At 41.1% G+C, this 14,116-nt stretch overlaps 1 protein-coding gene across 1 annotated transcript; it reads right to left on the reverse strand.

Annotated features, from left to right (window-relative positions):
• Positions 1–1,980: 1,980 nt before the first annotated feature.
• Positions 1,981–14,100, reverse strand: PARL (presenilin associated rhomboid like). Its single transcript, XM_065074297.1, has 10 exons — positions 13,918–14,100; positions 13,638–13,839; positions 13,417–13,557; positions 10,768–10,816; positions 9,523–9,618; positions 7,961–8,110; positions 7,455–7,525; positions 6,044–6,145; positions 4,268–4,365; positions 1,981–2,304 (listed from the first exon to the last, which is right to left on the reverse strand). Exons 1-10 carry the CDS (start codon positions 13,962–13,964, stop codon positions 2,190–2,192), a joined length of 1,071 nt encoding a protein of 356 aa, XP_064930369.1. The 5' UTR covers positions 13,965–14,100; the 3' UTR covers positions 1,981–2,189.
• Between the last annotated feature and the right edge of the window lie 16 nt (positions 14,101–14,116).

Consider the following 14,116-nt stretch of genomic DNA (forward strand, 5'->3'; position numbering starts at 1 on the left):
AGCTTTGAGCCCCTGTAATTCTGAGCATCCAGCAGAAGTGCAGACATTGCCTCTGAGGGGCCAGCCTGAAAATGTCACAGTGCTCGTCTGCACTCAACAGACCATGAGTGGGACTCCAGTCCCTGCAAAGCAATACAGGGGTATGAATTCCAAACTTTGAGGTGCTGGCCACTATGGTGATGAACTTAACCGTAACTGTAGCTTATTCTTCTAGACCTGTAAAATATGTCCTTCAGGGTTTTTACATTGTTTTCTTGTAATATTTTTCCACGCTGCTTTCAGCCAAGATCGCTAAAAAACCCTCAACAAATACAGAAGCGTTGAAGAGACTAGATAACTCTTGAGTAGGCAAGAGGTAACAAAGAGAAGGGGGGAAAAATACAGAGAAGTGGGGAAAGACAACAGATGGGTGTTAAACAGGTGTAAAAAACAACATGAAAATATTTCAGCTATGGCTTATGAGCTTCTCTGGCATGAAATAATCAGTTCTGACAACTCGTTCAGAGGCCATCCTCTGCTGCTGCTGGCTTCTCCCCGGCTTTGCAGAGGCGCTGCTGCTGGCAGTGTGTCTGTCTGGCTGCATGTCCGGCTCCTCGCTGCTGCAGACAGGGCTGCGCGGGGGCTGCAGCCCCAACAGCCGCCTCGCTCAGTCCTGAGTGCCACAGAAGTGACAGATTAGAAACAGAAGGCCAGAAAGCTCCTGGAGTAGAGCAAAGGAATATTAAATACTCCAACTTTTTTTTTTTTTAAAGCATTTAAATGCCTGTTGACTTGAAGGAACAAATCTTATTTTCCAAGGGAGAAAAAAGTTAACTTGAGCACTGGCTTGTGGCAGCAGGGGAGTTTACAGCAATTTTGTACTCCATCATTTATTACAATTGGTGCCTCTTAGCATTAGGCAGTATTTATTCCTACAGGAAGTGTATTTTCTGCAAGACAATTATAAAGCAAAAAGGCACAAGTTGTTTTTCACAGACACAACGTGTTCTTTGGCAAGTCAGTCCACCTGGAATGACTAATTCAGCCTACAGGGTTTGAACCCAACAGTCTGTATCTGGGCAGATTCCTCAGACCTTTGCAAGGGATCTGGCAGTCACGGCATACCCAAAATCCAGCTTTGGTTTCTATTTGAATGATAGGAACATTGGTTGTGGTAGTACCCTCAGGTTTACTTTAGTAGTTACTTCTGGTTACAGTGTTGTTGATCTTCGGGCACCTCACCTACTTCTTTGCTGAAGCTGCTTATTCTTCTAAAACTGGCACATTCTGAACCAAATGTTACTATTTTAAAATTCTTAGAAAAACCTTACAGCAATACAGCACAACTTTAAAAACAAAACACAACACCTCCCCCCTACCCCCCCCAAACAAACAAAACCAAAAAACAAAACAAATCCACCAAACCACAAACCACCACGCTAAGGCTGTGAAAGAATATAGAAAGCAGTATAATTCATGGTAAAATCTCCAAAACCACAGTACAAGTCATTCTTCCACTGCATGTAGTTAAGAAAATGATACAATCGTAGTAAATTCTAACAAGATGTGACAGCATCTTGGAAGCAGATAGAAATGTAAAACATAGATGGAATAAGCCATAGCTGATGAATGAAGCTGGATCATTAACCACTATGTAACTTTGGCAAACAATCCACTATTGCTTCACATATTTCAAGATCAACAGAGACCATTGGCTTATCCCATCCAATCTTTTCAACATTAAAGACCACTGAAGTTCCCCACCCTAGCCTTATGTTGAGTCCAGTCTCTCTAAAACCTGCGTTCTAAGAATGCACCCAGTGCTGCTTAGATATTAGGGGGATGTGTGATTCGTTGGCTTCCTCGGTTTTAAGAAGATTTATCTTCCTAAGTATTAACCAGTTGTACTCCATTTTGAAGATTTTTGGACAGAGCTTTTGGTTGCTTAATTGGAAAGCTTTTCTTTATTCCTCCTGAAAAAATGTAATGCAGACTGTTACCTCAGATAGCAATAAGATAAAAACCTTTATTGTTCCACCTTTGTCAGAGTTCATTTTCTATTAATATGTATTTTTGTAACTGTAGTTTACATTAGAAACTTCAACTCCTTAGAGGCTTAATGTGGAGTAGCAAAAAACATTCAAAACCAATTCAATCCCATGTCTTCAAGTCATATACCACTTGGGCACAAGGAATCTCTGGGATTAGAATCAGTTAGATTTTCCACCTCCTCTTCCTGTGTTCTTTGTCCTCATTTCATGCCAGGCTTTCACCAGAGGTTCTCTGTTCTTCCATATGAGCTCATGGCCGTAAGTCACGTACCATCTGAGAAAGAAAATGTGAGTTAAAACTAACTGCAACTTTTCTCTGTATCTGAGAAAACAGGCTGATCACTCAAACCAAGCAACTCTAATGCTTGGTATAGAAGACAAGATAAACTGAGTCAGAAACAACAGTGTTCTTGGCAAGTGGCAGGTTAACCACTTGCTCTCTTGGCTGCTAATAGTTAAATGCTTTGTTCTTGCTTGTCTCAGTCCTAAGAATGAATGGTTTTCATGATTTTACTTAACCTAGAGGCAAAAACTATTTCCATTTAAGAGACTATTATGAGAGTACTGTTACTTGTTCTAATCTTTACTGACAACACCAAGTAGAAGTATTTTTCCTCATGTGTGAGTACAACTCCCCCATAATGAGCAGCCACATTCCATTCAAAGTGAATTTTCTTCTATAAAGAACTAAATGAAGATTTAATCTATCAAAGTATTCTGGCTTAACTTGCATTCATACAAAACTATACGAATATCAGCATAAACGATTAAGCAAGAGAGGTTATGGTGGAGAGGAGAGGCAGAAGGGGAAGCCACAGTATGGACACAGGTTGAAGGTTCTCACACAAGCCCAATTTCACACCTGAGCCCTGAATAACAAAAACACTCTTGCATGAGTCATCAGCCAGTACTAGATAAACTGGCCATTCTGTTAAATCATAAAGCTGCTTTCTGCAGCACACCTGTGAGGGTCTGTGAGGTCATGTATAGAAAACACTTTGCCCATTCAACATATTAACTAAATAGAGGCCCTGTTTTAGGATGAAGTGACCAAAATGATCGCTGAGGAGAACATATAGGTAGAACACATACGTAGGTAGGGAAGAAAGATATTTGTCAACTCAAGACAATTTTTACTGCAATAATATGTGGATCTGTATTATCATGAACAAGCTGATACAGATACAAGGCAGGAAGCAGTAATGAACCAGCAAGACTACATCAAATGCATTTGTGATGCCAGAGAAAGGGAGGAAAGGAGATTGCAGTGCAAAACTTACTGGCACCAAAGTCAAGAAACGGTGAACAAAGGCAAACCAGTTTGTTCACCAAAACAGTGTTCTTCATGTTTTAGACTATACCTTTCAGACTAGCCACAGTGAAGGAGCAAAATCTGTTGTCCTGATATCAGGAGAAGATGGAAAGAACCATGTTCTTCAGGCTTTCACAGGATCCTACACGCCTCAATAAGGTTTACAGAACAAACCCACCGGGCAAACTTCTGCAACAAGCTTTAAGCTCATTCTTTGTCTGGCCTAGTTAAATGTCAGGTAGGCTTTTAAAATCCCTACCTGAAATGTTTGAAAATACTCTTAGCAATAAATGTGCAAATTGAAGCAACATTGCAATTGGGTAGAAGGGGAAAAACTCATTAGCTAATGCATTTCAAACAATGAACAATGCAGAACTGTCCCACGAACTGGTTTCTAGCAGTTCTTCCCCATTAGGAAAGCTCCACACAGCAACAACGCAGCAACACTGATAAATAGCAGAGGCTGCTCAAAGGAATTTGGGTTGAGCTCACACTAACTCTCGTAGCTCTCTCTAAGTTGGTAATTAGAGAAAACCACTGAGACAAAGGAATTTTCTTAGCTGCTTAATTCTAACATTATCTGAATTTGTCCATGCTGTGTTTTATAAGAATCTTTCCTCCCTTGTGACTTTCTTTGATGTGCTGGGGAGAGCCAGACAGAGATGGCCAGCTCGGGTTACAGCGATAGCACAATCTGACATCTAACCTACCATTCTAAGGCAGTTCAGCTCAATTTCTTCCAGTTCTAAGCATCACTATTAACAGTATTTTCCACAGAATTCTCTAGACTCTGACAATAACAGTGAGTTGTCTTCAGTGCTACTTAAGACAACTTCCCAAACTCCCCACACTTCAGAGATAAGAGGAAGAAATACAGGATGAATTTAACTACAAAACTAACAGAAGTTAGTAAATACAGACTTACATTCCAAAGAGAGCTCCTCCAAGATGTGCAGCATGGTCAAAAAGTCTCCAGCCTAGAGCAAGCCCTGCAGTGTCAAATGCAATTATGGCTTTTAAAGCCTGAAAAAGAACAAAACATGGAATGGACACGATCAATCACAGCGTGTAACGGCCACTGACAACAAAGTTTCATATTCTGGCACAGAGCAAACATTTGGTATCAAAAACATCCCGTAAAACTTATATTAAAGCAATCACTATAAAAAGCTTGAAGACAACAGGCTCTGCCCTTAGCTGTACTGTGCTGTCATCACAATACAGACAAGAGCAGCTACACAGAATTGTGGGGTAGGCATGTGTACTCTTCAAATACTTAGTCTCTTCTAGTCCTCATTTCTAAAGCTACATATACATTCCAAAGTTTGGTCAGAAAACAAAAGAGGAAGTTACTTGAAAGGGTACATGCTATAAAAGACACCATACATTATGGAACTACAACACTGATTCACTAGTTCTGACATAGCTTAGACTGTCCTCCCAAACACAACCCTCTAGTGGAGGGAACATGTGGGGCAGTATCCCTTTCATTTGATCTGATATAAACTGGTCATGGTGCTCTTGTAAATGAGACACATCTGTTAGAAGGTATGATGATAGTCAACAACTTCCTGGACAGAAACGGCATGAGCAACAGCATAACATCCTCAGAAGACACAAACCACTGTAACTGTAATGCAAAATTTTACTAAATGCCTCATTCTAAAAAGACCAACAATAGATTTTATGTTAGGGTGAAATGTAACTTTAAGTAGGATTTCTTTGCTTAAGCGTATGTGTTAGAATAGCAGCTATATTGCTACATTAGCTTGTTTATTTTGAAAGCTGATTACAATATATGTGAGGTAGGCTAAAGGAGTACATAACATTTAGAAATACAATTAAACAGCAGGGCTAAAATTATTCCAACATTTATAATGCAATAGCCAATGTCGCTCCTGTTTTACTGTTGCAATGAGTTCTTCCTCATGTCAATGCTCTGTGTGGCTCTGCCAAGATTTCTACCCTGGCCATCTCTTTTACAAAAGATGCAGTGAAATGACAAAGTTTAGCTTCATTTAAGTAAAGGAGTAAAACAGCTTTAAGTAGTGGATCAAAGATGATAAACTTACTAAAGCAAGTCAAGAAATACATGAACTTTTCTTAAATGGGGTAGTGGATGTGCTTAAACAAACTTAATGAAACAAAAAAGTCCACATGAAGAAAAGCCTCAGCAGCTTATTTCTAAGCTCAACAGTGTTCTTAGAAGTATGAAAAGATGGTATCCAAATGAGGAGGCAGGTATTTCTCCAGGGCTGGAATGTCATTTCCCTTGAGAAGTGAAATTCTGTTTTTCTCATTTTGATAAATTTTTCTTTAAAAAGAGTGTATCAGTTATAGATTAGCCTGGAACAAGTGCTGTTATAAAAAATACTGCCTGTCAGAAAGAACAGTATGTGTTTGCTTGTTTCCTCAGACAGGTGAACCTGAGGCCCTCCCAACTACCTTCACCTCTTAGTATTAGATTTGAGACAGACCCATGGAGGATGGAATTTAGGATACTTCTAAATTCACTACACACTTGTGTAATGACCATGCTAGACTGCAACAATTCACAGTCAGTCTCCAGGACCTCCATGACCTTTATTCTCTTTCAAAATAAATAGTTTAGGAACACAAAGAAAGAGGATGTGTGCTCGGATATTGGAGTGGTATGGCAAAAATGGAGAGTAGGATTTATTTGAAGTTCAAAGGCACTTACGCTTCCTGCTGTAAATGTGAACATTGGAAGAAATATGATGGCTAGTTTTGCTTCTGGCATCTTCGTACATACAGCTGCAAGGACAGCCATTATAGCTCCTGACTGTAAATACATTAAAATACATTAAAGTAAGTTGAGATGTTACATGAAGGAAAATGTATTTTTCTGAATCTGACCCTGTTTTCCTTTTGGCTTTCAAATGCAACCCTGTGCTAAACCTCAAAGTAAAAAGCACCTCAGCGAAGTTCAGCATCAAAACAAAAAAGACACCATTATTTCATTGCAACATCTAAAATTTTAAATACTGGGGAGAAAAAATACCCCTCAGATGCTCTTATATAATTGATATCAGTCCCCTGATTTTTAAGATAACAATTTATGTTAATGTGCTTTTCTTCCCAGTAAATCCTAGACATCTAATACATATTAATCAAACACAGACATCTCAGATGAAGGGAATCATTCTGAAGCTTGTACCAAAACAAGGAAAATAACAGATGGACAGGGACAATAAATCTTTTGTCAATGAAACAAGCAATTCCCTGGTCTGTACTACACTGACCATGGGCTTTTGTATCCATGAAATATCTCAATGGAAAGGCTGTGAATACAGTAAACTATTGCAATGTGTGGCAATTTCAGTAAGTTCAGATCAATAACACTACTGGAAAGTAACTTGCTCCAGATGCAGTTTATTTATAAGATAAAGACACAATACATAGCACTACCGAAAATTCTAACTTTGGGACAGCTTTTTTTTTTTAATTATTTTTCAGTAGGAATGAAAAAAATCTGACATTTGGCTTTTAACCAAACTATTTAGTAAATCAAGCCTTTAGAGGCTGGCAAATGGCTAGGTTCACCTCAAACTTATAGCAATGAAGTGTGTTAAAAAGTTGCACTACTAAAAATCCTTGTAAAGAACAGACAACCACAGCACCTGCCCAGCCTGCCTCATCTCCTCCATACTGTGAGACTTCTGGCGGTTGTGCTGCCCTTTCTGCACAGCATTCCCTGCAGCTTCCACTAGTATCATGTGCTGATTTTGATGGTCTCATTACATTGCCTCTTTCTAAAATATTCTGTTTTCAATTGGAGAAGACTGATACACAATTGTGAAATAAGTTACAGAGCTGAACTATGTGCTCACTGACAAGAGGTCCTGCTGTTACGATTTACAAACCATTAAGTGGTGTTAGTTCTGGGCTGTGCTGCAAGAGGGTTACCATATTTGAGGAGAAGGCAAGTTCTTGCACAGGACTTGCTTCCTGGTTACTTGGTTTTGTTACACCTTCCTAGTTTCCATTATCTCAAACGTATTCCTGGCTTTTAAGCAGGTTAAAGAATACAGCAGGCTTTGAAAATGGATTCAGAGATCATTATAAGGTCTCCCGTATTCTGAGATACTTACAGCTCCAAGGGATGGTTCAAACCTTCCAGTGGCCATTTTAGCAACATAACTCACAAAAGTGGAGATAACCCCTAGAAAGGAAAAATTACCGTTGGAAACAATGCCAGCAATGCAGACAAGCATCCGAAAGTGCAACAATTTTATCTGTACATCTTCCTAAAGAAGCCAGTGCAGATGGTGTAGATTTCAATTGCGTGGGGTTTTTTGTTGTTGTTATTTGTTTTAACTTGAAGTAGTTGTCATCTCTTCCCACGAAATTCCCATGAATCTGTATAAGAGCTATTTTATTTCGGTAGCTAAGCATGACTTAAAACAGGATACTTGTAGTGTCATTGTATTTTGAAGCCCAATATCCTAAACTCATCAGAATTACGTATGACAGCAGTAAGTACTGAAGTTAGCGTAGAGCAATGTGTGGAACTGAACAATAGCCATCTGTCAGCATACATCTATTAAGCGTGCAAGTTTTACTTGCATGAATAAATAATAAATACATTTAACTTTACCAGCAGAAAGATAAACTGCCATGAACTGCTCACATCCCAGAAGAGAGACAATGCTGCTGGAAAAACTCCATAAAACATACATATTTGCTGCCATGTGGAATAGAGAGAAGTGACTAAACGTAGAGAGCAGCATGGGAGAACACAGGGCTCCTACAAAAGAGAAAATCAATTAATTAAAAAATAAGTTAGTGATTTAATTTGCTTCAACTTGCATGTCATGCAGACTAGGAATTTATCAAGATGTACTATAGGCTAGTTATGCTTAGAATTCTCAAATATAAGCTATGTAATAAACCCAGAAATGTGACAAATTTCAAATTCCCTGCAATACCTTTTGAAAGGTAGAACATACACCCCAGAGATATGCAAGCTCTACAAACAGCTACTTTAGAAAGTCTTAATTACCTATTGGGAAACATTTCATAGAAAACATTTATGACACTTCTCCTTTGGAAAGGAAAAGGGAGATTTTATTTAAATAAGTACACAGTGAAAGATTATTATTATATGAGCACCTATCTAAAATTATTTTGCTACAGAGATGAACTCATAGAGAAAAAATAGTTCTTCTTTCAAAAAGCTACTAGCTCTCCTCACTGAAACAGCAGCCTTGAAAATGGAAAGAAGCCAATTAGCAAGTTTAAAGGTCAACATTATTTAAAACAGGAGTGTTTGGGGTGGCTGATGCTCAGAGCTGGATAACAGCTACATTCAGCTTTGGACTGTGTGTGGGGAATGGGTTGACTTTCCACTTTTTCAGCAGAAATTAAGAGGACAGCAAAAGGTACTCTCCTCATGCACGTTTGTCTCATCCTTTTTATTCTTTACTGTAGAAATGAAAACTAATTGTTCTGCCATTAAATACTAATAACTTGCTTTCCAAAGTTAACCTCTTCAAAACATTTCACACACAGTGAAAGCCTAGATTTTGTGGTTTTGTTTGTGTTGCTTTTTTTAACGTGATCCAAAGCATAGCTTTGAAACAAGGATTCCGTACATAGAATGCAGACTAATGCTGGTCTGTTGATGAAAGCACACGGGGATGTGACTGTTCTATCTGCATCCCACAGAACATTAAAGGAGAAGGGAAACAAAGAAAATCACAATTGAGACTAGTTTTTGAATGGAATTACACAGTATGTATGATTTATCTTCCTCCTTCCCAAAGACTGGCATGATACACATTCTGTCCAGGGAAAGTAGTGATATCACTTCGAGAAGTGTCTCTTCATCTTTACAAAGGCATGAGTTGCATCCCATCGCAGTAAAAGGCCAGACAGCAGGCAAGTTTTGACATTACAATATTTAGAAAAGCACCAGTGGCGTGTGCTGGTGTGCATTTTGTTTTTGTTGTTGTGATGGTTTTTTGGTTGTTTAATAGATTACTTGTAACTTTTTTTCCCTAGAAGTGTTTCCTGTCTAGACAAAAAGATGTGTCTGGGCATGACTGAAACTGCTTGCGGGTGATAGAGCTGCTATGTGCCACTCGAAGCTCTTGTAGTACGATCAGATCTCTATTACATCCTGAAACAGAGAAGTCACACAAATTACTGTTCACTTACTGGAGGATGGATCTGAGGTGAAATATGTAAACATAATCCGTCGCATACCAGGCAGCCTCCATAAACAGAATACAAAGACATTTGCAGCTATAATCCCTATTAAGAGGAAAAAACAGTATAAAAGCAAATTATGACTGTAACATACCATAACGCTTACTGCAAACAAGCATTCAAAAGTAAGCTTTCAAGAACCATACTTCGTCATTATTCCATTAAAAGCAGTATCCACTTCTTGCTTTATAGAGATTAGAAAAAGCAAAAATACTGAAAGCTATATTTATATGGTGGAGGTCTTTCAGATATATGACATTTAATTGCAACTGTTTTAACATACGGTGTAATGAAAGCAACAGTCCATAAAATCTGAACCAAAGATGTTCAAGCTACAGTTTCAAGCTTCTGTTCCACTGTAGAACCAATGACACAAGCCCTCCTAAGAGGTCCCATTTATTGCCTCTCTTGCTGCTTATTCCCAAACGTCACCCATCTGCTGCACAGTTGCGTTTAACTGTGCACGGAGGGGGAAAGACCAGGGGAACCACACAAACACACAGTACACATGCTGTCCATTTTTGAGGCAGCCTTGGTTTCGAAGTTGGTTGATTTTTTTTTTTTTTTTTTTTTTCCTAAAATGTGCATAGGAATAGCATTTGTGTAACCTTATGCTTACAACCTGCTAGTACAGACTCAGGAACTTTTAAACACAGAATACGTAAGAGCGGATGTGGCTCTGCTACTTGATACGGATTTGAATCAAGTTCTCATCCATCTCTCTCTACCCATTACGTTTATCTCAGGGATTTCAAGTGATGCCAGGCTAACCGATCAAAACTACCTCATAACCTAAGAATAGCACAGAAGTAATTTTTTCCTGTTTTATATACCTCATGCTGCGAACAAGAAGCAAGGATTAGGAAATTTTATTTCCACATGCCAGTGGAACATATATGCCCATGCCTGCTAAAACCATTTGCTGCTTTCCATGCTTCCTGAGAAAAACATTGCCAGGAAGGGATTCTAGCTGATCCTCCTTGCACAGTTGCATAGGAATCTTTATAATGCATTTGAAAAACAGTTTGTGAGAAGGAACTGTTGCAGAAAGAATGTATGCGCAGATGTAGGTTTACACATGCTTTGTGCTCAACAACCTAAACGTGGTACGAAAGCCATCTGTTTTAACATACTGTACCTGTTTGCCATATTTCTCTTCCTGTGAATGTCTAATACTTGTAAGCTAAAACAAACCTGTCACAGTCCGCTGCCCCTCAGTCAGGTTATTCCACCAGCTGTTAACCTGAAACAGAATTGTTGTACATCAGTGCCACTGTAGAGTATTCACAATTTCAAAAACAGTCACGTAAAGTTCTACCTTTTTAAGAATGGAAAGCATTTTTTGTTTTAAATCTGCTACATAAATTGGATTCACACTTTTTTATTTCTGACTGGTTTAGCTTCTCAAGTTGGCATTTCCTTGCTCAAGAATATCTACTCTCCTTTTCATAAAATACCCCAATGTAGATGAAGAGTTTCTTCAAAAAGAATGAGGTTACATCCTTTTACATAACTTCATGGGTTTACCTCTCCTTGTACTAAACAAAGACCTAGCCCATAATGCTTACTTCAGCAGATTAGCCAAAGTTAGCATAAACCCTGCCTCAACTAAGCCTCACCCTGATGCTGTCTAACATCACACCACCCACCTTTGAGAGATCCCACTTTTGTGCCAGGGTCACTTTTGCAGAGGTGGCTCACAAGATGTGGAATCCATTCCCCCTTGCGTCCAGCTCACCCAGCCCTCCTCCAAGTTTAAAACCCCTGAAAAAGTTTATTTTGAGTGCAGTCAGCCCACAGACAAACACCACCCCCCTTTCCCTTCCTCAGCTTTCAGAATAATTTTGGACAATTATTTTATTGATGGCTGAGTGACCTTCCAAACATATAGATGGGAACAATAGCATAAAAATTATCTCTAGGTTGGAGGCGGGGGAAGAATCAGTGCTGTATGAAACAAACCATTTACCATTTGATAGCAACGTAACAGCTTCATTACTTTTTTGTTTTGTTTAAATTTCTGACACGGAATACAGATACTAGTATTTCCTACAAAGTTATCCAGTATAAGAACACTAAACTAAATTCTTTTTCTACAATACAAGAAGCAGATGCCCCCAGAAGCTATTTGGGGGATCCTGAAGTTTTAAAAATAGAACTACCCACTGAAAATGAGGATTAGAGTCTAAGCCTATTAACAACAGGGCAGTTTTGTTTAGTGTTTGTTTGTTTTCTGTTGTTTTGCTTTGGCTTTTTTTATTTTTTTGATAGCTAATCACCAGATCTCCCCCTTCTGGTTTTGAAGGAAAACAAAAGTAAAAAACCAAAAATCAAAAAGATTTAAAATATTAATTGACAATCACAATCCCACCTGCAGTTTATATACACCGAGCAAGAAAGCATGCTGTACTGGGCCTGGCTAGAACAGAGTTAACTTTCTCTATAGCAGCTCATACATGCTGCTGTGTTTTAGATTTTTGACCGAACCAGTACTGATAACAGATTATTGTTCAATATTTTGCTGAACAGTGTTTGCACGGCATCAAAGTGTTTCCAATTTCTCACTCTGCCCCTGCGGAGAACAAACCCAGGGTGTGCAATGGGCTGGGAGGAGACACAACCGCGCAGGTGACCCAGACTAACCAAAGAGATACTCCTACAATATATAATATTGTCCTGCTCAGCAATAAAAGGGGAAAAAGGGGATTTTAGGAGGTTTAGCCATCTTTTGCTCATAAACTGGCTGGGCATTGGTTTACTCACAGGAGATAGTGAGCGACTACCTTTGCATCACTTGGTTTGTTTTCTCTTATCCTTCACTTATTACTCAATTTTTCGGTTGTTGCTGTTCCCCCATCCCGTGGGGGGTTTGTGAGGGAAGTGAGCGAGCAGCTGTGTGGTGTTTCACTGCCCACCAGGGTTAAGCCACAGCACACGCTCATTTTGAAAGAGGTACCCCTGTGCACACAACATACATCACAAAAGCAGGTCCTCTGTGTCCTACCCAGCCCAGAACCTCGTGCTCCTCCAGCTCCACACTCAGCTCCACTTGAACAAGCAGACCTGAAAGAGCAATCAAGCCTGGTCTATCACAAGCCACAGTACTAACCTTGAAACAAATGTAAAATGTATATTCATGTTTAGTTTTAAGCACACTTGATTGAAAACTAAATGACTCACACTTTCAGGACATCAACTAAATTTATAACAAGTCTTGCAAGGCTTGTGTTGTTCTGGCTTCCCAAATTCTAAAGTGTTTGCATGGAAATGTCAGGTCTCATAAAGAAAAAAAGTCTTCTAACCCCTCATATGTGTGAAGTAAAGGTTGAAAATACGAATGCATTTCAGAATCCAGAGCATTAAAAGAATAATATCCTTAAGGTTCACAATCCAAGTGAGCTCTGTCCTCTTTGGGAATTCATGTTCACTTGTGAGAACATTTAGTCATAGCGAGAACAGATTTTTTTCTTTTTATGAAAAAAACAAAAGGCATCTAATTTATGTATATAAACTACTGCTACTGACCTCCCTTTCCCTGCATTTCAGGGTGAAGCTGGTATTTTTCTGCGGTATAGCTTTTGCAGTGACACTGTTAGTTTTCTATAACTAATTCTACCCAGTTTTTCTTGTAAGGAAACCTATATGCTGCAATTTCCTGCGAACCTATTATTTCTCCAACTTGCAAATCAGGATAAACAGGACAAGCATCTGTTGTATAAATGGTGCCCACACCAAAAGAAGGACGCGGTGGGGGTTTGTTGGTTTGGTTTATGCTGTGGTGCCGGTTTGTGCCCCCGCGGGGACCCACCCGTGTGCAGACAGGCCGGGCCTGGCTCCGTGTACCTGTTTTCGGAAGTCCCCCCTCTTCTGGGGCCGTATTTTATCCATCCAGTCCGCCCGGGCATCCTCCAAATAGCTCTGGACCCGCGACTTGAGCGACTCGTACTGCCAGATGGCGGCGGACCCGAAGGCAGCGCCTGTGAACTGGGCGACACCGCACAAAGTCACAACGAGCGCGCCGCGCTGACAGCCGGGGTCCCCGCCCGCCCCGGGTTGCCGCTTACCCCCACGGCGAAGAGCAGCGGCCTGACCAGGCGGCGCGGCGAGGGGCGGCCAGCGCGGGGGGTCGGTGCCGGCGGACAGAGGCTGCGGCGCGGGGCGGGCGGGCCGGGCCGCCCCTCGGCGGCGGTGGCGGCAGGAGGGGGCTCCTCGGGCCGCGGCCGCGCCCGGCGGAAACCCTGTCGCGGCTCCAGCAGCACCGTTAGCCTGCGGGGGAGAGACGGGACCGTCAGCACCGCCGCGACCGCCCGCCCCCTCCCCGAGCCCTCCCCGGTCCGGCGGTACCTGTGCGGCCGCGGGCCCCGGGCGCGGGCCCAGCACCACCACGCCATGTTGGGCGCCTCCCCGCCCGCCAGGCGCTTCCGGGGCAGCCGGCCGCCATCTTGCGGGCGGGGGGGAGCCGGGGAGCGGCTCGGTCACCCCGGGCGGGGGGCGGCCCGGGGGGTCCCCAGCGCCGCGGGGCCGCTCCGCAAGGGGGGCGTCC

The sequence above is a fragment of the Columba livia genome, chromosome 9 (genome assembly GCF_036013475.1).
Source record: "Columba livia isolate bColLiv1 breed racing homer chromosome 9, bColLiv1.pat.W.v2, whole genome shotgun sequence".
In the NCBI taxonomy this organism is placed as follows: domain Eukaryota; kingdom Metazoa; phylum Chordata; class Aves; order Columbiformes; family Columbidae; genus Columba; species Columba livia.

Excerpts from the sequence above, each read along its gene's own strand:
- PARL (XM_065074297.1), bottom strand. The coding sequence starts at position 13,964 with ATGGCGTGGTGGTGCTGGGCCCGCGCCCGGGGCCCGCGGCCGCACAG. Across the intron at positions 13,840-13,917 it reads CGGGGCCCGCGGCCGCACAG|GCTAACGGTGCTGCTGGAGC; the intron begins GTACCGCCGGAC and ends TCTCCCCCGCAG. Across the intron at positions 8,111-9,522 it reads CACCTCAGATCCATCCTCCA|GAGCCCTGTGTTCTCCCATG; the intron begins GTAAGTGAACAG and ends TCTCTTTTGTAG.